Raw genomic sequence first — 25,439 nt, forward strand, 5'->3', positions numbered from 1 at the left:
AAAATAAAATACAACTGCCATCGAAACAAGTATACGAACTTCTCTTTCTCATTCTTCACGTCAAATCTGAGCAACCCCTTGCGATGGCTTGATCGAGTGTATGAACTTGATTTAGTGGATGTATATACTGTCCTTTTATCACATCAAATTTGTTTCACTTTGTTTGTGTGCTATATAATTGTTAGACATAATATGTACAATTCTTCCTTACGAAATGTGAAGGCAAATAACGAGCAGGTTTACGGCAGCACCATTTTTTACGTAAACCTACGTCACGGCACAGACGTAGTGCAAGGGCAGACAGCCACCGCAGTCACAAACCGAGCATCTGTGCAAATAGACAGTGTTAATTAGCTTAAACTAAACTAGGGGTGCTCGACGCGAATTTAAACCTGTTTATGCTAAGCACAGGGTAATGTATGTGATCTTGTTTTAGTTTATGACCCATGTAATTTTAATTGTTTTACTGCTGATGTTATGCACTTTACAACACGCTGTTGCTAGCTTGCACGTGCTATGCTCAATAGCGATTTACATTAAATTAGTATGGCGGGGCCAGCTCGTGCTAGTTACTAGTTTACAAACTCAAACAGATTCTTACACCAAGGCCATATTTTTTTAATCACTTATGTGCTTGTCTAAAATATGTGTACCATGTTTTCTGTTTCAAAAATAACCTTGCAGACATCCTAAATGGAATCTGCTCGTGCGGAAACGTGCTTGATAACAGGAGGATGTGGATACTTTGGCTATCGGTAAGACGTCTTTTAAATGTTTTTTTCAATTTTTGTATTTCCTCTTCTCATCAAACCATACAATAACCCTGTTGGACATGGAAGTCGATGCCTTTTTTGTGGCGGTGAAGGTGGTTAATTAGTTCTCACCAGAAGATGGCGACACCATGTCAGTTTAGGCTTCAATGAAATTGGGTCATTCACATTTATTTCATTCATATTCTACGGTAGCGTTTTCCTTACACAGCCAAAATAATAATAATAAAATAAATTTTAGCATCACATAACGGTAACTTTTATGTTATATAGTGATGCCCCCTCTGGACTTTAAATTACAGCTGAGAGTACTGATACTTATTACAATGACATCCACTGACCCCTTAACAACAAAAATCTCACCATGTCTCAACCCAAGCATGAAAACTAAATGAAATCGTTTAAATGAGCCAAGCTATCCATTCCGCAGACACACACACCAATTCGAAGCAATAACTTCTGGTACAGGTCTGGAGCAAAACCCTACGTATATGAATATGTGAATATGAATGTGTCTTCTTTTCCTACCTTAAATATTTTAAAACACTTGGCCTTTTGTATTGAGTAAATAGAAATAATGTTGCTTATCCGAATGAAGACGTATCTGGTTTCAACTGTAGATGCCTTCCACAATTCTTCAAATGTTTCCCATTTGATTTATTCTAAACAATTAAAAAGAAAATGAAAAATACAATAATTGTACATGTACATTAAGCAAAATTAAATACATTTTAGCGTGTAAATAATACAGTAAGTCAGTTGACTAATATAATATATTTTACATATACATTAACAAATTGGGCGGCACGACTTGTTCGTCTGTCTCGCTGTTCAAATCCCAGCCCCGCCTCTGTGGAGTTTGCATGTTCTCCCCGTGCCTGCGTTGGTTTTCTGGGGGCACTCCGATTTCCTCCTACATCCAAAGAACATGCATGGTAGGTTAATTGAGGACTTTAAATTACATGTAGTTGTGAATATGACTAAGAATGTTTGTTTATATAAGCCTTCCGATTGCCTGGCAAGTAGTTCACAGTGTACTAAACCTCTCGTCTGAAGATGGTTGAGATAGGCTCCAGCACGCCCACGGACCCTTGTGAGGATAAGCGTTATGGAGAATGGATGGATGTATAGTAAACTCCTTAATTTATCATGAGTTCACATATTTTATGTACACTTAACTTTTTGTTGTTAAAAAAAATGAACGATCTCGGCATTATTTCGATATCGTACTAAACTAATCTGAATTTATTGAGATTTTAAAAAAGATATTTGCCAGGAAATTGTGTACCTTTTTGATCATCAATAAATTTTAATATACATATGCCTCCTTGCAGGCTGGCAGCGTACCTGCATAAAAACGGCGCCAAGGTCTTCCTGTTTGACGTTATCCCTCCGAAGGAAGATGTACCGGATGGAATTACGTTTGTCCAAGGGGACATCCGCAGCTACGTGCAGGTAGCGAGCGCGGTCTCCGGTGTGGACTGCGTGTTCCATGTGGCGTCCTACGGCATGTCTGGCCGGGAACAACTGGAGCCGCTTCTCATCGAGGAGGTTAATGTAGAAGGCACCCAAAACGTCGTAGAGGCCTGCATTCAGTGCAGTGTACCGCGGCTCGTCTACACCAGCACTTTCAACGTGGTGTTTGGAGGTCAGGAGATACAAAACGGAGATGAGAGCCTCCCGTACCTGCCGCTCCATCTCCACCCGGACCACTATTCCCGGACTAAGTCCATTGCGGAGATGGCTGTCCTCAAAGCTAATGGAACAGCACTGAGGAATGGTTTTGGGATGCTTAGGACGTGTTCCCTGCGCCCGGCTGGAATTTACGGGCCCGGGGAGCAGAGGCACCTTCCCAGAGTCGTGGGCTACATCGAAAGTGGGATCTTCAGGTTCATCTATGGGAAAGCCAGCAGTTTGGTGGAGTTTGTCCATGTGGACAATTTGGTCTCAGCGCACTCGCTCGCCGCCGCTGCTCTGACCGCCCAGAGGTCCCACTGCGCTGCCGGCCAGGCCTACTTCATCTCAGATAGCCGTCCCATCAACAACTTTGAGTTCTTCAGACCCCTTGTAGAAGGGTTGGGGTACCCTTTCCCAACGCTGCGCCTCCCCGTCTCCCTGGTTTACTTCGCTGCGTTCCTCATTGAAACCGTCCACCGCCTTGTGGCGCCGTTCTACAATTTTCAGCCACTGCTGACACGCACAGAGGTCTACAAGACCGGGGTGACACACTACTTCAGCACAGCCAAGGCCGAGGCCCAGCTGGGATACCGGCCCAAGGAGTACGACCTCGACGAAGTTGTTCAGTGGTTCCGCAGCAGGGGGTACGGGAGGAAGCGGCAGAGTTCTGGTGTCAGTCGAAAGCTGGTCAATCTCCTGGTTGTTGTTGCATTTATGGCCGCAGTTCTCTCATTTTTACCAGTTGTCGGCAGCTGATTGTTACGTGTACTGTGTTGAACTTTAAAGGAGACCTGCGTTTTTCACAATTTGAAACAGTTCCCAGGTGTTTAATTCAGAAACAAGAATTACAGTAAACACTCTGCTGGACCAAGCCCTGCCACAAATGGCAAAACAACACATGCAATTGTGCTCCCCTTAAAATATTTGCAATTTCCCATACAGAGAATTTCCCTGTAGTTTAAACAAGTAGCCATGTACCACCGATTATGATCTCATCTGAAATGTTTAATGTGATAAATGGGTTATAATTAGCACTTTATCCAATGACCAAACTGCTTTTTAAAGCCTCGCATTCACCCACTCACTCACATTCTTGTGCCATTGGACAGCTGCTGCCATGCACGGTGCTGCCAGGCCCACTGGGAGCAAATTAGTCTCGACTGTTTTGCCCAAGTGCTGTGATACACTCAGTTTTTGGACAAAAAAGTTGTCGGGCAAAAATGGCCCAAAAGTGCACGTTTTGTTTCAGTCATTAAAACATTCTACCATTAATGTAACATGTACAACCCAATTCAGATGAATAAATGTTGGGGAGGGGAGAAATAAATAAAGAACAGATACAATTTTGGTTGGAGTTGCACGTGTGCACAAACGCTTATGCAGTCCCCTCCAAAAGTATTGGAACCGGAGGTCAATTCCTTTGTTTTATTGCTTACTGAAAACATTTGGGTTTCAGATTCAAATATGAAAATGAAACAAAAGTTCATCATTCCCAGTTTGTTTTATAGTATTTACATCTCAATGTGTAAACTCGGGACAGAGCACCTTTAGTTTGAACCCACCCACCTTTCAAATGAGCAAAAGTATTGGGACAGACCGATTAATTCAAAATCCAATAATCCAGTACTTTTCTAGGGGACTAGTCAAGAATTTGTCTGTTCAGAATTAACCAGTCACATCCAAATTCATGTTTAATGGGAATCTGCATGCAGCTGCCACCCGACAGCTTGACACTGACTGCTACTTGGAACTGTTCATAATTTTTTGGCAAAAGGCCCCATTTCCAAATGAAGAGAACAGCCTCAAAGCATGTTACCAAGACTAGTTCACTATAAGTATGGCATTTTTTTGGGGGGAAGGGGGGTGATAATTGGTGTTGTTTCTGGAAAACATGTTTTAGAATTATGGCCCAAAAGTTTCTTCTGGCCATAACATTTTCCCATATGCGTTTGGAAGATTTCAGGCGGTTTTCATTTCTTTGTAAAATAAGGCTTCCATCTTGCCACCCTACTTTTATCTTAAATACACGAAAAAGCCGGAAAGGTTGCCGTTTTTTAAATTGCAATAATATTCTGTACCGTTTATCAATGTAGAACTTAACCCTTTAGAACACAGACCCTTTTAATAAAATGGATTCATACTTGCTTCATTAATGTGTTTTTAACCCCTTGACTGTTTATTTAAAGTTTTGTTTCCAGCCGTATCGTTGTTCTAGAACAACTCAATTTACTGGGGCAATTTATTTATTTTTAAACCTGTCCAGTTCAGCTACATTGCCTTGCAGGATGGTGGATCTGGCTGGCTTTTGTCCTGGAAAAGCTATATTGTGCAAATGGGGAGTTTGAAATACTCGCTCTGCTTATTTTGCATTTTTTTTTCCAATTATTAAGTTCTTTAAAAATGCAGCGGTACAGAAAGGGGAAAAAGTGTAGTGAATCACAACAAAACCAATAGTGAGACTGTCTAGATGTCTCTAGATATTTGAGCACAAGTAATATAACTACAGTCAAATTGTGTTTCTATTTGTGGATGTGTGTGTGTGTGTGTGGGGTGGGGGGGTGGAATAACTAATCAAGACAAAACCAACTGGTGTACAGAGTTGCTGAGCAGACACATTGAGGAAGGGTGGATCCTCCCCCAGGTGTCAGGCAGGTCTCACATTGCCTCTGCCCCAACCCCCACTACCTCCAGAGTGCATGGGGTCCCCAGCCATCAACAGGGCTCAACGGAGGACCCAGCGTCCACACACGAATGGTAATAACACACTGAAAGCAAGCCCATGTTAAGTGCCAGTTCTGAGGAAGGATGTGTGATGTGGGCGAATAAGGGAAGAAGGCGGAGCCTATGGAGGGCAGGAGTCTAGGCAAGTGAAATGAGAAAACCCACCCTAGTACTATGGGTACCAGGTCCTCTATTGCCATCCTTTATCCCTCTACCGTGATTGTATGTGATGGGTCAATGCATTAAAATTGGGGAGACTGTTGGCAAATGTTACTGGTCAACTCCCTTCTTTTCTTACTCATTCAGTGCCAGCACATATTTGACTTCTAAAACAATGGCAGTGTTAGGGACTCCAATGTAAAACTACTCTTTAATTTGGCAGCCCTTTACACTTACTTACAGCATTACTGTATTGTACTCCTAAAACAGCAGCAGGTGACAATCTTGGTCTGAAAACATTCTGTTCCTTAGATTGTAAGGCGGCTTCAGTGGCTGATTAGTTTCACTTCATTTTAGTTCCATGATAGTTAAACTTGACTGTTATGAATATTAATATGTTCAATTAAAGTCACAGGACTTTGGTGGGGGCAGCATAGATCCTTGTCAGTGACTGTGAACGGGCAGTGCACGTTTGTCTCTAAATAGGTGCCCTGTGATTGACAGGCGACCATTTCCGGGTGTACTCTGCCATTGTCATTTGTCTGAAGTGTTCTGGGATACGATGACACGGAACACGAGTTAAGTGGAATAAAAAATGGATGGTTGGAAAATGTTAGTGGAAAACACTGCCATTGAAGAGTTTTATTTCTGACAAAAAGAAGGCCCTGAACATCTATAGCGGGACCGAGCTATGCTCCAAGTAGTAAAAACCACGAGTAACTGTAGTAACTAATAACTACCGTACTACTTAATCGTCTACATTAGTTGGACATGATTAAATATGATGAACATATAATTTTCCCTTACTCAAAGACAATAGAACATACATAAAGTCACCACATTTTAATCACATCCAAATGATTGAATTTAGAAAATTTGTTGGACTTTTTCAGTGTAAATGTCACAATGCCTTTCTGTAACAAAGCAGTACTTAAAAATAATAATAATACTAATAATTGTCAACTTCAATAATTTCCTGGCACCAAGATACACAGGGTTGTGGCAAAGTATTACTCTTGTCTTAAGAACGCTCCTCAACTCACTTCAATGACATAGTTCACAAAGAAAGTCCAGGTGAATTTTCTTCTCCTGGTTGATCATAAAATCCAGGGGTATGTGGATTGCTTGAATGAAGCATGTGAGGCTTTTTGTTTGTTTATTAAATTAAAATAAAAGCGCTCAGGCATCTTCATATTTTTTTTATTACATTTAAGTTCAAAATATACATAGCTTAAATAATGACAGTACACTTAACATTCACTTGGAACACCGTTTCAAGTCACACAATTTTGTGCGCGGCCTTTTTTCCACACACATGTGCCACTGCTCACCCAGCTCCCCCGTACTGTGCCAATCAGTACAGGAGTTGAAAATGAACCAGAGAGTAGAATAACTATTAATTTTAAGGTAATTTCAAAAGTAAATTTGCATTTAAGCTTACAGACACATTTTAAATCCTGTAATTCATCAATATGTTGCGTACTCTACAAACAAATTTAGAACCGCCTCAGACCATGCAAATGCAAAAATAATGCAAGATCTGCTGAAAAATGCGTCATTTATTAAAACAGTAATCATAACTAATGATAATAACTCAAACCAGGAATTTCCTAAAGAGGTGACAGAAATGATGTTGCCTCCCCTTCTCTACAAAGTAATTTAGTTGTATATGGTTATGCCTGCATTTTAGAGTCCCCTTGGAGCACATGTGACCTGATTTGGCCCGCCACATGTTTTTATGTGGCCCATGGTGGCAAATCAACTTTCATGATTTTTGTGACAATCTGTTATAAATTTCTTAGTCATATGTCATAAATGATTAAATTTAGATATTGTTTGCATTTTTGTGGAACCAAACATGAACAATGGTTGAACAACACATTACCATTGTGTTCTGATTCCAAAATTATTTCAGAAATTTTGTGTGTAAATTCGATGGGATTAAAGATTTTTATAATTTCACAGTCATAACGACCCTCTGAGGGAAACTGGAACTAAGATGTGGCCCGTGGCAAAAATGAGTTAGACACCTCCGCCTTAAAGTATTTTGTAATTCCCAAAAAATGCTGCCCCCTGCCTACGAAATGTCCTGGCCAGACTACACGAGCAAGTGTACCAGCCACAGAATACCCTTATTCATGGATGAGACCCCCGACAACGGGTCTGTAAAAGTTCGATCAGCACCCTCCTGATAAATTTTGGTGTGTGTGGAAGTAGGGGGAATCAATCAAAACTAACCACGCCCCAGGTTGACTAATTAATTTTTAATTAAATTATGAATTAAATAAAATCCATCCATCCATCCATCCATTTTCTTAGCCGCTTATCCTCACAAGGGTCGCAGGGAGAGCTCGAGCCTATCGCAGCTGTAAACAGGCAGGAGGCAGGGCACAATTAATTGTCCAATTAATGTTGCATGTTTTTGGTGTGTGGGAGGAAACCGAAGTGCCTGGAGAAAACCCACACAGGCACGGGGAGAACATGCAAACTCCACACAGGCGGGTCCGGGATTGAACCCGGGACCTCAGAACTGTGAGGCCAACACTTTCCAGCTGATCCCACTGTGCTGCCTGAAATAAAATGATTAACCGTTTTCATGTTATCGGTTTCTGTTTAGCAAGGTTTCCAATGGTACAGACCTTTTGAAAATAGGATGAAAATGTAAAAAGTTCTCAGTTTTGTAAGAGCCATCGCTATTGACTTTAAAGCTCTGCACATTTGGTGAGATGTGCCGGACGGATGCCCTTTTAAAGACAAAATGGCTGTGGTTTTAACAGAATCCCAGTTGCTGGCATGAGCTGAACATGAAGAATTCATTCATTTTCTTTAACATACACACAGTGCTGTGAAGAAAATTGACTGGTATGCACGTGTCATGAATCTGATGGTAATTTTGTGTACTGTACGTACTTCAACATGTGAGCACAGTAACAGCATGTCTACGCATTAATTTGAAATATGAATGAGGCCCATTGTTTTGAAAAAGCCAAAAGTAACAGAAGGGCGCCCTCAAGATGTCCTAGGTTCCATTCTGACCTCCTGGGTGTGTTCTCGCTGTGATCTTGTGCTACTTTTTGTTAGATGGCCACTCCTGGGCAGGTTACTACTGCTCCATGGTTTCTCCATTTGTGGCTAGTGGTTCTCACTGTAGTTCGTTGGAGTTCCAAAGCTTTAGAAATGGCTTTGCCCTTGCCCAACCGATATATGGCAGTTATTTCTCATCTGTTCTTGAAGTGCTTTGGATTGTGGCATTTGTTGCATCTACTTTTGGCCGACTTAATTTTGTCAGACAGGTTCTATTTAAGTGATTTCTCAACTGAACAGGTCTGGAGGTAATCGGGTTTGGATGAGGTCAGTGAAAATGAACTCAGCTTTGCCAAAAATGTGATTATCCACAGTTAATTTAATCTTTAGCAAGGGGGCAATTACTTTTCAGTTTTCACACAGGGCCAAGTAGCTTTGAAGTTTTTTGTTTTTTTTTTCAAAACTGCATTTTATATTTATTTTTGGGACCGCGTCCGCCCCAGTGCCTGTCGCCGGGCCACCCCCTCAGCAGCTCCACGCTGTTGTGTCGGAGGGCCGGCCGCCCCTCGCCGGGTCGCTCGCGATCATTGTTCCTCCGCAGCATTAACCACATTCCACTGGGGCGCAGCGCATCCGTCTCCATCCCCCGCATTCCTTTGGCGCGAACGAGTCCCCCCGGTCGGTCTCCTTCCACGGAAAACCACATTTCGCCGCCCTCCGTTTTCACTCCCCAACCCCTTTTGTGACGGTTTTTTTTTTTTTTTTTTTGCATTTAGTTTCGTCGCCTCGTCTCTAGTCCCGCTCACTTTATTGTCCGCGTAGGGAGAAATGTAAGACTGCCAAACTCCAACCAGCGAGGTGAAATTCCTCCGCGCAGCGCGCCATTGACTGTAAAGGACCTTTCAACTTAACAACAACAACAACAACACAAAAAAAAAACCTCAAGTTGACAAAACGTTGGCTCGGAAGCGCACTTAAAAGTCTTCCCCTCCTAAGCCCCCCGACAGCCCGAAACGGAGCGGATATGCGACCGACTACGACGGGGAAAGACACCTTAGCGACGCTGCGTTTGGATTTTTCGCCGTGTTTCGTGCCTCCTGAATGGACCTCCGCTAGTAGTCAGCGGTAACTCGTTTCCGGACTACAAAAAACTACAACAACAACGAGAACAAGAACATGGAGCACTACGAGCACGACGTGGCTCTCCGTGCCGGCCAAATGATGGACGAGCTATCCTTGTACGGTGCCTACCGCCGCCAGGACGCCGCGGGAAGGGATTTGGACTCTGCGGCCACCACGCTCCGGCAGCAGCATCACACGGTGGAGAACTTCACGTCGGCGAACAAAGTGTACAACGCGGCTCCGGTGCGTCCGGTCCAGTGCGGCCGGAGCGTCCCGGTGGATTTCTGCACCCCGCAGCGGGAGGCGGGTTACGCCGAGGAGGGCTGCTGCAAGTCCGAGGTGGCGCTGCCCTGCTACACCGGCGCCTCCGAGAGGCAACGGCGTTACTCGCTGGAGGTGCACCGGTACAGCACCGGCTCCGCGTTCGACGCCCTTCACAAGCCGTCGCCGCTGCCCGGCAACAGGTGCAACAGCGTGTGCGTGGACGGCAGGCATCACAGCCCGCGCTCCAGCCTGGCGTCCTCCTCCGCCAGCCCACGGGCGAGCTTGGTGGCGGCGGCTGCGGTGCCCGGCTTGGTGCACTGCGAGGGGTCCGGCGTCCTGAGCCCGAGATCCAGCTACGCGAGCACGGCCAGTGACACCAGCAAGCACTCCAGCCCAAGGACCAGCCTGAATAGCTGCGACTGCTGCAGCAAGCCCAGCAGCAACCGGACCAGCGGCATCAGCATGGGCTACGACCAGAGGCACGTCAGCCCAAGGTCCAGCACGGCCAGCCAGTACTCCTTCACCACCAGTCCCAGGTCCAGTTACTCGGACTCGCGCTACGGACCCCACGTCAGGGATGATTTCGAGGCAGCCGCCCCCCTTATGGCAAGCCCCAGATCCAGCATCTGCAGCCAGGACGGGAGTGCCAGAGCTCCCGTTTGCGTTCTCAGTCCCCGCTCCAGCATCTCCAGTCACAGCTCGAGGAGCTCCCGCAGCTCCAGGGGGTCCATGAGCACCTATCCGGACCTGCAGCTGCCCTCGCCCAGGGCATCCATGCTCGGGGGACACGACGACTCGTTCCTGCAGGAGCTGGGCGATCCCAACGGGATGCATCCTGGCCTTCACGTCCAAGAGCACCCTTCGTCCCTCGATGTGACCTCCAAAACGCCTACTGCGAGCCAGAGGTTCAAGATGCCTTATCAAGTGACCCCGAGCCGGGAGAACGGGCCCAGTCAGGCTGAGAGGCGGCTGGAGGCGCTCACCTTAGAGCTGGAGAAGGAGTTGGAGATGCACATGAAGAAGGAGTACTTTGGTAGGTTCTGTCTTGTAATTTCTTCTGCTTGTGTGTGTGAATCTCAACAACTGACACGAGTTGTCGGTCTGACAAAGTTGAACTTTGCACTTGTGTTTACCTTGTCAAAAGTCCCAAGGGCTTTTTTCTACCCCAAACATCAGCGTTGTTGTAGATTTCTAAAAAGGTGAAGCTACACTGAAGAGTGTTGATTGGTTTACCAACCATACATGCGAGATTTATTGAAGACAAAAACTTTCCATTTTTAAATCAGGTACTGTTAATTGATGACTGTAAATTGTCTTTGATATTTAGATGAGTGGATTTTTTTGCTAAAAAGTTTATTCTGTTTGTACAAAAAAAAGTACTGTTTATGAGCTTCTCTGAAAACCAATTTGTCTTTGATGTTGACAAAACATGCATCTTCAGTTCACTGAAGCCAATGCTTAAGTTTAGGAAAACATGTATGTTAGGCTTATTGGGGACCAAATATTCTTTTAGGTTGAAAAAAAGGTATCCATCCATCCATCCATCCATCCATCCATCCATCCATCCATTTTCTGTACTGTGTATCCTCACAAGGGTCGCGGGAGTGCTGGAGCCTATCCCAACTATCATTGGGCAGGAGGCGGGGTAGACCCTGAACTGGTCGCCAGCTAATCGCAGGCCACATACAAACGAACAATCATTCACACTTCTATTCACAGCAAAGGGCAATTTAGTCTTCAATCAAACTAACATGGTTTTGGGATATGGGAGGAAACTGGAGTACAGGGCAAAAACCATGGGAGAACATTGAAACTCCACGCAGGCGGGACCGGGATATGAACATGGGTCCTCAGAACTGTGAGGGGAAACGTGCCAACCAGTCAGTCATCCACCCTCCCACTCATTTTTATTGCACTTATTTTCAACAAACAAAACGTTTCTTTTCAGTGCAAATTAAATCTTTAAATAAGAATATGTGATAATTAAAACAAAAAGTGTTACCCCAGAAATTCTCCACTACCAGGGTACTACTACAAAGCGCAACTTAATGGAAGCAAATACAGCTAATGCATAAACTGCAATAACATTAGGCTGCAAGCACTGAGTGTTCATTTCAAAATCCCCGTTGTCAATATAGTGAATTGTTGAGGACGGTAGTGTACAGTTACAAAATGCATAATTTTACAAGGTGTTTCTGAGCCATTAAAAAAACAATGTTATCATTTATTGTGATTTTTGGGAAAATATATTGTCTTACAAAATTGTCATTGTGACAGGTGTAGGGACACTGTTTAAGGAAATTGACTATTTTCAACTGATGTCACACACCCGATTTAGAACGCGGGCGCCATCTTGGTTTGGTGAATTCACGTGAACACACGTAACTAAGCAGGAATCATTTCAGAAAGTTGTATAAATGGAGGCGCACTGCTATGTTATCGGTTGCTCAAACGGGCGTTGTAAAGCGTCTTTCTTTCAACTGCCAGCTGTGATCAAGAACCAGTGCGAGAAAACCAAGCAACCAAACGGCGATAACTGTGGCTGTCTCGTACCAGCAGAGGCGATCTAGTAGCAAAGCACAGTACTTGTGTGTGAATGCAATGCATGTCTCCAAAATCTGTATTTTATGTTTTATTATAACAAGTTTGCAAAAACGAGTTACTGCACCGCTAGCTGTTTCATGAGTTGAGTTAAAAATGTAGTCGTGGAAGTGGAGAAAAAAGTGCGGGCTCCACTTGAGACTCATCCCGGTCGAACCTTTCTCTCTCTCCCTCTTCGTAACAAAAATGAAAATAATAATCAACATAATTTAACACAACGCTGACTATAATCACGCAGTACATATTTAAATTGCATTGTGCAGTACACTAACCTTAGCAGTGTGCTTACAATGGATACCGCCGCATGACGAACCCAGCCATTGATGAATTGGTTTTAGGCCTCAAGACCTTTGTAAATCTTCACTTGGTCCACGGTACAAGCGCTTGTCGAGAAGAGGAGATAGTGGACGATGTCTGGATAGGTTACCGACGCCAACAGTTGTGTGCTCCATTTGTGCTTCTCCAAGGCATATGGGTCAATATCGTCGATCAAAGCACACTTCTTGTCGTAACGGTTTCTTGAAAGAACGTCTAATGAGCACCAATAACTTTCCAAAGTCTTTTTACCCATCATGCGTCACTTTTAACAGTCGTATAAACATTTGTGTAACTCCGGTCTTTATGCAAAAGCGACAGAGTGGAGTGCGCATCATTATAGTGAACCCATCCAACACGGCCAGGTGCCCCGGATGTAGTCACGTGGTCGAAAACAGTCTATGTGTACATTAGGTTAATTGAAAACTTGAAGATACGTGAAAATATTTGTTCGGTTCGTGAAAGACTAAATTATTGTGTTTTACAAATATGTATGTAGAGTAAGTATAAAACCTAAATTGTTTGGCAGGGATCTTTGTTAGGTTATTTTTAGCCAACAGTCTTTCACATTGTGTTGGATTCTTGAGACCCTTAATAGTTTTTGATGTGAACAAAAACATTAGCTTTTAGAAAAATCCTAAATCAGACGACTAGTGGGGTATTTGCTGTTGGCAATCTTTTTTTTTTTGAGCGGGGTGCTGCCCACGGCATTAACTACAATAAACATTTGACACGGGCTGTGTTGTTTGTTTGCATTGTACTACAGTACTTTATAGACTTGGTGACAAGGCAGAAGAGTAAAAAGTTTTTCCCCCATTTCTCACTTCCGTATTTTCAACAGATAATCATTTGGTAAGATGTGATGCACAAGTCCGCTTCGTACTGAATGCACTAATGTTGTTTCTGTGAGTGGGGCTGTGATTCTGCTGTTACTAACTGTAGGAGTGGATCTAATCTAGTGGGATACAGGACAGGACCACCTCAAACTCCTGAAAAAACATTGCCTTTTCGCTTAGTTATCTAGCTTTTTTTTTAATACACTCTATACAAATGTATTATAGGTTTGCATTGCTTTACCTACACTGATAGACTCTTTTGTGTGTTAAATGAATTAAAGGTGTAAAAGTTGATTTTTCTGTATGTGGCCCTTGGAAGAAAATGTTTGCACACCCCTGCCCTGATAGTTTTAGGTAGGTTCCATTAACAGGCCTCACAGGAACAGATCTCTTTCGTTAGCGACTGTGGATAAATTCCCTGGCCTTTGTTTTTGGTGGAGTCGAGGGGGCTGTTGAAGTAGTAGTCGTTTTGTTTATGTGATAAAGTACTGTAACAGTAAATCAATAGATGGTGCAACACAAACCTGCAATTGAAGCCCCCCCCGAAAAGGCTTCATTAACTAACCAGTGGGGAGTGGGGCACTATGAGTGGCACACAAGCAGCAAGGATGGCAGTCCAGACAACAGCCTAGGGAGTTAGGGAAGATTGGTCCAGTCTAATCACCTTCTCTGACTAGACACTTGATCAAATATAATACAACTCAACTTTTTATTAACATTGTCAGAGAGGTATTCATTGAACAATATCGCCATGTAACATGGATCTGTTCTGTACTTGAGTTCAAAGGTGCAGGAATGCAGTTTATTTTTAACCCTCCCGGGGTTGAATGCTTAACATCCTCCGCTTGCCACATGGGCGCCTTGCGAAACGGGCACGCTGGGGATTTAGCATCCTGTTTCTTTTTTTTTTCTTCATGAGACTCAAACATTCTTTCTGTCTTGTGAAACACTAACCACTATGTCTGGCCTTTGCAGCCTGTGGGTCATTAATTCACACATAACAGGTCCAGTAATTATTCATCCATCCATCCATCCATCCATCCTTTATCTGTACCACTTATCCCCACGAGGGTTGCGGGTGTGCGAGAGCCTATTCCAGCTAACTCTGGGAGAGAGGAAGGGTACACCTTGAATTGGTTGCCGGTCAATCAAAGGACTCATCAAAACAAACAAACATTTACACTCACATTCACACATATGGGAAATTTAGTCTTCAATGAACCTACAACGCATGCTTTGAAGATGTGGGAGGAAACCGGCGTCCCCGGAGAAATTTCGTGCATGTATCGGGGAGAACATGCAAACTCCACACAGGCGGGGCTGGGATTTCAACCCCGATCCAAAGAAACTGTATGAATACTGATTCTTATTTAACCAATACCTTTATTGGTCCATTCATGGAACAAACACCTGTCATTCAGCTCCCTCCTGTTAGGAACCATCAATCCATTGTTCCATCCATACATTTTCTTTACTCAAATCTGAGTACCCAGAGAACACCCACACAGGCATTGGGAGAACATGCCGAGACCACACCGGTGATTCCGGATTTTTGGATCCAGGTCCTCAGAACTGTGAGACAGATCTGGGAACCAGTTGTTCACCGTGCCGGCTTACTAAACAATATTTCTTCCCTTATTATGTTTACTATTATTTATTTGTAAGGTATTTAAGTAATAATTAAGTAGCATATTTGCATAATAGTGAGACAGACTTCTTTTATGGCCTCTGTCAACATGTTCCGCCTCCCATTGTTGTGGATGTTGTGCAAAAAGTATCGCAACATTAAATAGTTGGATATCTGCATGTAAAAGTTTAGACAAAGTCAAATTATGCTCACCTGGCAAGGTTTTTTTTTTTAGGTTCTTTCTGAAATTTCACCTGAAAGCCAAATATCTGTTTTTGTGAGTATATAATGTAATTTGGAACGTCATTAAAAGTGCCATGTCTGAGGTACTTTGTTAAAAATTGTATATATAAAAACAGGAAACATTCGTAAACACGGAAGGTTTACTCTACAAGGGAGGAAGTAATCAGCAAAGCAAAATGAGTGACTACTGTGTGAATGAGAAATTGCTTTTTAGATCTAATGTGAACAAAGTGGATCTGTGTCCATCCAACAAGGATGTTAATTTATGTCGTTTTTACATAGCTTGTTTAAACATACATTATAAAGATTATTCCCCCATTGGTTTCCCCCAATGCAATATTGAAGATTTCAATTAATTGGGAGTCAGGTGGTTTTCTACAATATAAAAAGAATCATCTTTATATTGCCAACCTTGTGTCAAAAACACACAAGCAATTTTTCTCCAGTAGTTGGAGTACAACAACAGTCAGAAACCTACCTGTCCATCCATCCATCCATCCATCCATCCATCCATCTCTCTATTTGTCCGTCTCCCCAACCAGCCATCCAGTTTTCTTTGTTTAGCACTTCTCATCCACAAGGAATGCAATCCAAAGGGCTTCACACAGATAAAAACAGACAAAATAGTAGGATGAATACAAAAACCTACCCCTTCCTTCCCCACAGTTGGATGATGACATACATGCACACACACACACACACACACACACACACACACACACACACACACACACACACACACACACACACACACACACACACACACACACACACACACACACACACACACAAACACATTCACGTGATACTATAAGAATCGTTAAAAAATGATTACTGTGAACCGAAATTTTCCACAAAATAGCGGGGATTTCCGTGACGGATGGAGGCAGTGTTCCACAAAACCCCACAAATTACGAAAGGCGATGTAGCGGAGGAAGCATACAGAACTGATGTTCATTTTCAATGTGTTCATGCATGCATACTTGTAGTAACATCAACCCAACTTCCGTCCTTTTTTTCTACAGGCATTTGCATTAAATGCGGGAAAGGCGTGTACGGAGCCAGCCAAGCCTGCCAGGCCATGGGGAATCTTTATCACACCAATTGCTTCACCTGCTGCTCCTGTGGTGAGTGGGGGAAATTTAGAAGAATGATACTGTGGAAATTGACCTGCTGCTAGACTGCGAGAGTGTGGATCGAACACATCCACATCTGCGGTTGCCATAGTGACTGATGGCTCATGCTTCAATGCACTTCTCCTAATGCATATTTTAAAATACCAGTGTGTGTGGAATCACTTCATTGTCAAGAAGAGCGGAATCATTATTTGACACGTAGCAGAACCTATTAATATAATTGTGTGTGTATGTGTGTGTGTGTGTGTGTGTGTGTATATATATATATATATATATATATATATATATATATATATATACACACACTCGCACGCACACACACAGTGTTCCCTCGTTTAATGCGAGAGTTACGTTCCAAAAAAATACCTGCGTTAAGTGAAATCTGTGTGATTTTTAAATATTTTTTTTCATTGATTGGATTTTTTTTAATCATTTCGGGTGCGCGTTTTGATTTTTTTGTTTACACATTTTTACCCATTTACACTGTTTTTCTTTTCATTACAGTGCATGTTTTTTCAATTCTTATATATCTTTTAAGGGTGTCAAACCCCTAACTACTCACTTTATAAACTTTTCTCAGACAGGCATTAACATTTTCTCACATTTCTCTCATTTAAACACTCTTAAAGTTCAAAGCTTTGTTGATTAAAAAGTACACTACTGTATTCTAGAATGAAACCAAAGCTCAAAACCTGTTTGAGGCCAAAACATTTATTTGAGAAACAAAATATATATGTCCCTCCATTTATTTTCTTCCGCTTTATTCAGGACTGGGAACATAATAAGCATTTTCCTATAAAATAAAAAAACATAGTTTTTTATAAATAATACATTTAATTTAAATGATCAATCTATGAAAGAAATTATTAATATCAATTTGGGCATATTTTGCAGTTCCTCTGGCCAATTCTTCGGTAGCATCCTTGGTGCATGTGTCTTTTTGTGAGTAAAAAACATAGCTATGGGGTGTTGTTGGCACTCCTGTTTTTTTCTTCTGGGCGAGAATATTCTAATAAACAAACATACCACCTTCACTTATGTTTGAGAACTGAAGCCATGATGCTTCGTGCGGATGGGCTGAAACGACGTGTGGCCCACCGGCGGCCCCCAAACCCTGCTGCCCAACGAGCACAACGGAGTTCAGTGCAGTTTGCTGAAGGTCATTCAATCTCCTCCATGTCTTGTACAGTACAGAATGTGTTCAGTTTGCCTAGAGTACATAATTGTTCAATGCTCGCAGTGAGACTCTTTTTTTCGTTGAAGAGGAACAAGTAGACGCAAGTGTTGAGAAAGTGGAGGAGGATGCCCTAACACGATCACTTTTCCACCATGGCCAATGAACTTCAGCAAACTGCACTGAGCTCGGGGGCACAGCAGGCCTCGTGGCCCGCTGTGGGTGCATTGCGCCGCCGGCAATCCCTGCCCTAAGTACCGGGATCGCCTCCGTGGCAGTGTGCCGAAATACCGTGGGGCCCGGCGGCCCTCGTGTTTCACGTGTCGCAACATCAAACATCCTCGCCCAAGTGACCCAGCTGGGGTTGATCAGGCCCCAATTCGCATCCTCGTTGTAAACCCTGCCCTCTTAAGCCATAGCCACCTCGTGACTTTCTCTGAATATTACTACTCACTAGCGGACTAAAATGCTGGCGCATTGGACTGAGGTTCCGCCTGTGCGCTCAGCCTGCTTTGTTTGAGGTGGTCACAGGAGTTGAGACCAGAAAAAAAAACCACTTCTGCCACGCCAGCTGTTAAGAAGTAACAGTATTTTTACTGCATTATAATGATCTAAATTTCATTCGCAACTTTTATTTATCCTTTATTGCTTATCAACTATTTTGTGAACGAGCCTACGATTTACACTTTGTTTGCTCAACAATCAAACGACACAAGAAAATCACATGACCACAAACAACATCTTCTATTGGGCTTCCTGGGCATATTTATTAAAGCTAGATACGTGGTAGCCATGTTGCGAAAGGCTGTCATTACCATGAAGGCAACGGCGCGCAACTCGTCATGTTTACATTTAGATGAACAAAAACAACAGCTTTCACGTATTGTAGTATTTGTCTGGCACTGTATGTCCAAACGTGAATATTTCAGCTCACCAATAACTTGAGAAAACATCTTGCAGTAAATTGTAGTGTTGACTGTGCATACACACACGCCCACACGCAGCGACATCAGAATTTGCAGAATTTTCAATTTATATGGTGATTATTATTTTTTTATTGACTTTCATGAAGTAGTTAAAAATATAATTACTCACTATTTATTCAGTCCTTGAGCAACTTTCACGGTGTCTATCTATCTATCTATCTATCTATCTATCTATCTATCTATCTATCTATCTATCTATCTATCTATCTATCTATCTATCTATCTATCTATCTATCTATCTATCTCTATCTATCTATCTATCTATCTATCTATCTATCTATCTATCTATCTATCTATCTATCTATCCATCCATCCATCAGGTAGTACTGTACATCTTGTAGGTATTAGGAAACATGTCTACATTTATCTGATTAGGGATGTTAAAATTCAATCTATTAAGCGACGGAGTGGTGTTAGTGTCACAAAACAGAATGAACTAACTTCAAGTCTACAAATGCCAAAAAAAAAAACAGAAAAATGTTATTAATATTTTCCTGGAGAATGCATTTGGGATTGGCCTTTGAAGTTGGTAATAATGAAAAATCAAGTGAAACAGACAATGATTGTAGTCAATTCTTGTCCAGAATGAGAGCACTCAAAGAAGAGTATGCAATTCATTTGACAAAGCTTTAAGCAGGCATCAGGTGCAGGTAGAGATGTGCCTGGCTCAAGATAAAGCCCAAAACCAAAAAGCAAAGAAATGAGACTAATTTGATTTTAATCTTAAATTTGTACTTCAGCATAAGTACTAAAATTGTTTATTTTGCATTTTTCTATTCCTCAGAGTCTCCCAGATTGCTTAATTTATTTTAAAAGCCAAAACATCCTCTGTGGGAGCCCAGGGATCCCCCTTCCCTTTAATGTTTCTCTTTTTTTTTTTGGTCAACTTTTTCCAACCTTTTGGTGTTTGCATGTCTGGACTTTAGAGTAGTGCTGTGACTATCAAATATATATATATATATATATATATATTAGAATAAATTATCCTGTGGATATTTGTGGGCTACTCAAGTAATTCTAAAGCCCACACCAAAAATAAATAAATGATTTCCTTTTTTTTTCCGTTTTGTTTTAGTACTAATATATTTTATTCTATATATAATTTGGAACAAGAAAGTAATTTTTTACTAAATTTGTATGTGGTTGGCATTCACAATTAGCATGAGCAAGCCAGATATTACAATTTTATGTAAAAAAAAAAAACGAAGACGCTAACTACTCAACTCACTCAAGTTAGACATCAATTAGTGGCTTACAAATCATTTACAGATGCTCCTTTGTTATTTTTGGCAATATTTTTAACTGGCCCTGCCCAGCGTTGTTCTGCAATAATGTCCGTGCGGTAAACATGTACAGTGGCCAAATTGTTCCTGGCAACGCAAATTAATTCCAGGCATCACAAATGCGCTTTTATTAAGATTTTTAATTGCCTTGAGATAGATTTTTTTTTGTTTTAACCAATTTTTGGGAGTCAATTTAGCAGAGTTTTTTGACAGCACTACTCGAGAGGCGCCTTTTCCTACAAATGTATGGTCTGATTCCAAACTTTCCGATTCTGAGACCTCTGGTTCATTAAAATTAAATTGAGTCATAAGATTTCTAGCACCTTATTTTTTTCCTAAACAACTTGAAAAATGCTACCTTTTGTGTTCTGCCTCGTAAAATTCCTTATCACTGCAACCCCCCCCAAACCCCGGCTGGCTTGTTGGAAAATTCTTCCAGTTTCCAAAATTCCACTGACGTTACTTGTCTTTGAGGCTCTAATTCAATCTCCAATTTAGTTCAAGAGAAGTACAGTGAGTATAGTGTGTACATGCGTGTGAGCGTGCGTGTGGTTTAGAGGTTCCTGTCACCCGACTCCGCCACCCCCACTCCACCCTTCCTGTTTCCCGGCGAAACAAGGGGACGATGTTGGGAGAAAGCCTTTTAGCCAGGTTACTCCCATTCATACATAAGTTCCACATGGATACCGATCCACCTTTGGAAGCGCAGCCCTCTAAATTTACACGAAACCAAACCCACATACTTTTTGTTTATTGTGTGGGGAACAGTGTCCGGTTGCTGGGATTGTGGGATTTTTGAACAAAGTCGCATCCAATGCGAGAATTATGCTCGCGTCTATCGTGGGGAAATCACGTCTCCCACGGTGGTTGTTGGAAGCTTGGCAGGCCATCCTATCTCTCCATGAATGGTTTATGGCTCAAATAAATGACTCTGATGTATCATTTGACCTTGAGTTGAATGGGAATGTTTTCTTTTGAGCAGCAGTCTTGTCATAACACCCTCCAGTGATCAATCATGAGCTGCATCCGTATGACTATTTTAGCTTTTTGGGCTTTTCATTTTTGTTGTTGTCCACACACTGCTTACTGCTAGCCTTAAGCTTTGTTTAACCATGCATAATTGAGCCCTCCCCTTGGCTCACTCCCATGGTTGCACCCTTTTTTCATGAAATGGCCAAGAATGCAAAAAACAAAACAAAAAACTACCCTCCTCCACTGGAGTCAGCATTCGCCAGAGGACCTCATCTGACGATCAGGGGGCATACCAAGATGTGGCATGTGCCCTCACATGAAAAAAAGAGGAGTTTAAATTCATCCCAAGCTAAATAGAAGTTGTACGATTGAGCAAGCACACGTTGTTCATATGCATTTTGGTCACATGAGATGAGCTGTGGAGCAAAAACCATTAAATTTCTGTGGGTACATTTAGCTTTCTTAAATGCTTCTGAAAAGATTCACGCACGTATGTCCATGTGGTTTCATAGCTGAACCAACATTATCAACACAATCCGTTCACTCATACACACCCCAAAATCTTAAAATCTTTCAGAGACCACCAAAATTGACTACAATCACTGCGATATGCAAGCTAGGTCAGTCGTTGTGGATATCACTTGTACAGCTACCGATTGCAACTTTTGCAATGAGGGCTATGGCTCAATTCGGAGAGGGGAGGGGGTCGTCCGAATTTGAATACCCATTCCTACCTACTCTCTACTCTCGAAGTTTCCTTGAGCAAGACACTGAACTCTAAATTGACCCCAGGTCGGTATTGTCAATGAGGAACTGTTCTCAATTTCCTTATCTGGTTAAACAAAGGAAATAAAAGTCACCTGCTGGTCCCACCCACATCTTTGGTCATGGGTGGACAAACGTTTTTGCTCACAGGCCTCATTTGATTTTTAAAATGGACGAATGGGCCTGGTCAATGTATAGTATGAGTGATGATGAATTGTAAAAACGTGAATGGAAACAGTCCAATAGTTTAATCGCTACATTCGTCTGACTTTAGCCTAGTGCGCACATAAAGACTTTTTAAATCTTAAAAGATTTTTTTTAATCCTTGACAGACCCCACACATAAAAAAATCATGTGTTATGCGCTCTGATAATATCAACACAGAACACCACACAGATTCTGTGCAAACGAGGAAGTTTAAATTTAACGTGATCACACGTGATTTCAGAAAACTGGAGAAGAAACACTTCTGGCTTTCAGCTGACGTTTCCCAAAAGATACCCAAGGTTGCAAGAGCCGGGAGCCTTTGGCCTTGTCCCCCCAAAATTACTTGGTTTGGGAAATGCTTCATGCCGTCTAGAGAACCCACTTTTTATTTATATAGATTTTGTTTGACATGAATATTTTAATTTACAGTTGTTTCCTTTTATTGAGTCTGAGTGCTTCTTGATTGGCTATGTTATGTTCCAATTAGCAATTTACTGCATCATGACGTGAGCGAGGTCTGCTCTCTCCCATACACAGAAAGCCTTTTCATTGTAAATATTGAACATATTGAATATGTGAGATTGTTGCCCACGACCTGTTTCGGATGCTAAAATCAGACGGCTAGGATTAGCTCCAGCACTCTCGTGACCCTCGTGATCATAAGCGAAAGAAAATGGACAGTAAATAAACCCATTATTTTATGATATAACATGCACACAAGTGTTTGCCCTCTTCCTGATTTCAAATTTTTTGTCCTACAGGTTCAAATTAGATGTTTTTTCTTGGATGAGGAGTTCGGCTAATATCCCTGTAGAATACTTTAAAAGCATCCCATTCAAAACAAATTAGCTAACTACCTGTTCATTTCAAGGAATGTGTCCTTGATTGATTTTTCTGCGTATTGTCATGTCTGGTGGATTCATGTCGATTTAACGCGCTGGTAGTGGTTGCTAATATTTTATAACACCAAGAATTTGCGATTAACAATAAGTGAGCCAGCCAAGTGTTGTTGAGAGCCAAGGTCTTGTTCATGGTTTATTTTTGGCCTTCCATCCTCTGACCAAGTAAATGTTCAACTTCACACACGTTGTATTGTTACAATAATTTCCATGGAACGTCTTTGCCTGGCCTGTATGAGCAAGCTGGGAATCTCGCAATAGATGACTCATTCCTAATTACAATCAAAGGAGCCTCTAAAAAGTACAGTAGGTGCAAGCCCAACAGTCGTACCTGCCAGGCGACGGCAAAAAACAGGAAGCTGGGAAAGAAGGAAACATTCTGTCCCTTGAGCCTTTATTCCTGCTGTGCTTATGCCCATTATGTAATTAGAAGTTGAGATGTTAAACAGGATGTGATAACTTTCTTGGTCAAATGAGACTCTTTTGTATGAGGTTGCAAGAACATACAGTACTTTTCTAGCTGCGGGAATAGATAAGGTTTGTGAATGCTGACACGTTGTCCCACAATTAAAACTATCAAACCATTTTGGGACTTCAAAGTCCTGTAAAAAAAACAACTGTGCATGTCACTGCAAGTTCATGTGGAGACACTCTTGTCTTTTTCCCCCCTCCTAAATTACTCAGTTTATCCTTTGATTGACACGTCTGATAAGACAGCGCAGGAATGTTGCTGTTTGGTTGACATTTTCCCCATCTGTCCCTGAAGGGCGTGGTGATAGTTAGTGGTCAGAACACTATAAGAGTTCCTTACCAACATCACTCAGGTTGAGTACAGATTGCAAAGGAAACCAATATAAAGTACTACTGCACAACTTTAGATTATAACATCTTGGACCTATAAATTAAAATTTTACTAATACATTAATTACCGTCATTAAAATCACCAAGTCTGTGAGAGTCGACCTTGTACATTTTCCTTGATTGTAAAAACTTTCTTGGATATGGTAACTACAGCTGTCCCTCATTCCTATGACAATTACTGCGGCTGTCACTACCTAATTTTTTTTTATAATTGATTATATTATAAATATATCGGCGAATACTCAATTAATCGCTGCCCCTCCTTTCCATTTTTTTTCAACGACCAACATACATTTTATTCTTATTTCTAAGGACTGTACTTCTGTATGTTCTGAATATGTTGGTACTGAGTGTATACACCGTGTAAAATTTGAGACAACAAAATAGCTTTTGCTAAACTGTTATTATTCGCGATTACCATTAGCGGACTAACTCTTTTAACATTTTAGATTTAAAAAAAAAATGCTTCCTACTAATTAAGTCACTCATGTATTATGTTCTATTTACATTGCACATCTAATAGTTGATAAAAAATCACTTATGCCATTTTTGGAAGTATTTCTCACTGGTCCAACAGTGCATTTGTCTGCAACAAAAGTCCATACAGTAAACATGGGTAGTGCCCAAATGTTTTCTGGGGATGCAAATTAGTTCCAGGCAGATTTATTAATATTATTAATTGTCTCGAGGCAGAAATTTTTGTGTCATCCAATTTGTGTGGTCGACTGAGCCAAGTTAGCCGATTCAGAGGCGGGAGAGTGAGTATACTGGTAGAAGGGTGCTGAGGATGGAACTACCAGCAAAAGAGCGAGAGGAAGACCAAAGAAAAGGTTGATGGATGGAGAGTTGGTGTTAGAGAGGAGGATGCACGCGATAGGCTTCGATGGAAAATGATGACACGCTGTGGCGACCCCTAACGGGACAAGCCGAAAGAAAAAGAAGAAAATTAGCTGTTCTGTCCCTGTACGATCGGTGTCCAGAGTTTGGTCCGCATTGCCTACAGCAAGTCGGACTCTTTTCCAGTGAGAGTTAAACTCCGCCAAGGCTGCCCTTTGTCACTGAATCTGTTCTTATGGACAGAAGTTCTAGGCGCAGCCGAGGCATAGATGGGGTCAAGTTTGGTGGCCTCAGTAATGCAGCTCTGCTTTTTGCAGATGTAGTTCTGTTGGCTTCATCTCACCTTCAACTCTCACTGGAGCGGTTCGCAGCCTAGTGTGAAGCAGCTGGGATGAGAATCAGCACCTCCAAATCTGCGACCGTGGTCCTCATTTGAAAAAGTTTGACGTGCCATCTCCGGGATGAGATCCTGCCCCAAGTGGAGGAGTTCAAGTATCTCTGGGTGTTGTTTACTCATGAGGGAAGAATGATGCGGGAGATCGACAAGCGGATCGGTGCAGTATCTGCAGTGATGTGGACTTTGTATCAGTCCGTTGTGGTAAAGAAGCAGCTACGTCAAAAGGTGAAGATGAATGAATGAATATTTTCCCAAAAAGTACCACAATATTTGACAATAGTGATGTTAGAGCAGAGTAAGCCAAGTACATCCTTTAAAGAACAATGAACTTTTAATTCTAAATCATATTGAACACTGACATTGGGTCATGGGGCACTGAAGCCTATCCCACGTGACTTCTGCTGAAAGGCAGAACACACCCTTAATTGGCCAGGCAGTTGCAGTGCACAGAATACATAAAATATCTTTGACAAAAAAAATAAAACAGACTCAAAAATTTAACTTTAATATTAAACATTTGGCACTTACAGTAGGTATAGTCATTAAGTCATTAAAGAGGCCCC

At 41.9% G+C, this 25,439-nt stretch overlaps 2 protein-coding genes across 4 annotated transcripts in view; both read left to right on the forward strand.

Annotated features, from left to right (window-relative positions):
* The first annotated feature begins 27 nt into the window (after window positions 1-27).
* On the forward strand, window positions 28-4,596 carry sdr42e1 (short chain dehydrogenase/reductase family 42E, member 1). 3 transcript variants are annotated; one of them, XM_061815078.1, is made up of 3 exons: window positions 28-98; window positions 685-755; window positions 2,105-4,596. In XM_061815078.1, the coding sequence occupies exons 2-3, from the start codon at window positions 694-696 to the stop codon at window positions 3,201-3,203; spliced, it is 1,161 nt and encodes a 386-aa protein (XP_061671062.1). In that variant the 5' UTR covers window positions 28-98; window positions 685-693; the 3' UTR covers window positions 3,204-4,596. The 3 variants fall into 3 exon arrangements, with proteins under 3 accessions (XP_061671062.1, XP_061671061.1, XP_061671060.1); XM_061815077.1 differs by lacking the exon at window positions 28-98 and adding an exon at window positions 221-417; XM_061815076.1 differs by lacking the exon at window positions 28-98 and adding an exon at window positions 225-412.
* A 3,932-nt stretch (window positions 4,597-8,528) lies between these two features.
* The window catches only part of wtip (WT1 interacting protein), a 31,805-nt gene continuing 14,894 nt past the window's right edge, over window positions 8,529-25,439 (forward strand). Inside the window, exons 1-2 of the mRNA XM_061814704.1 lie at window positions 8,529-10,770; window positions 16,385-16,486. Coding sequence (XP_061670688.1) covers window positions 9,528-10,770; window positions 16,385-16,486 — 1,345 coding nt within the window. The 5' untranslated portion in view covers window positions 8,529-9,527. The remainder of the gene's footprint in view (window positions 10,771-16,384; window positions 16,487-25,439) is intronic.

This window comes from Syngnathoides biaculeatus, chromosome 3 (assembly GCF_019802595.1).
Source record: "Syngnathoides biaculeatus isolate LvHL_M chromosome 3, ASM1980259v1, whole genome shotgun sequence".
Classification (NCBI taxonomy): domain Eukaryota; kingdom Metazoa; phylum Chordata; class Actinopteri; order Syngnathiformes; family Syngnathidae; genus Syngnathoides; species Syngnathoides biaculeatus.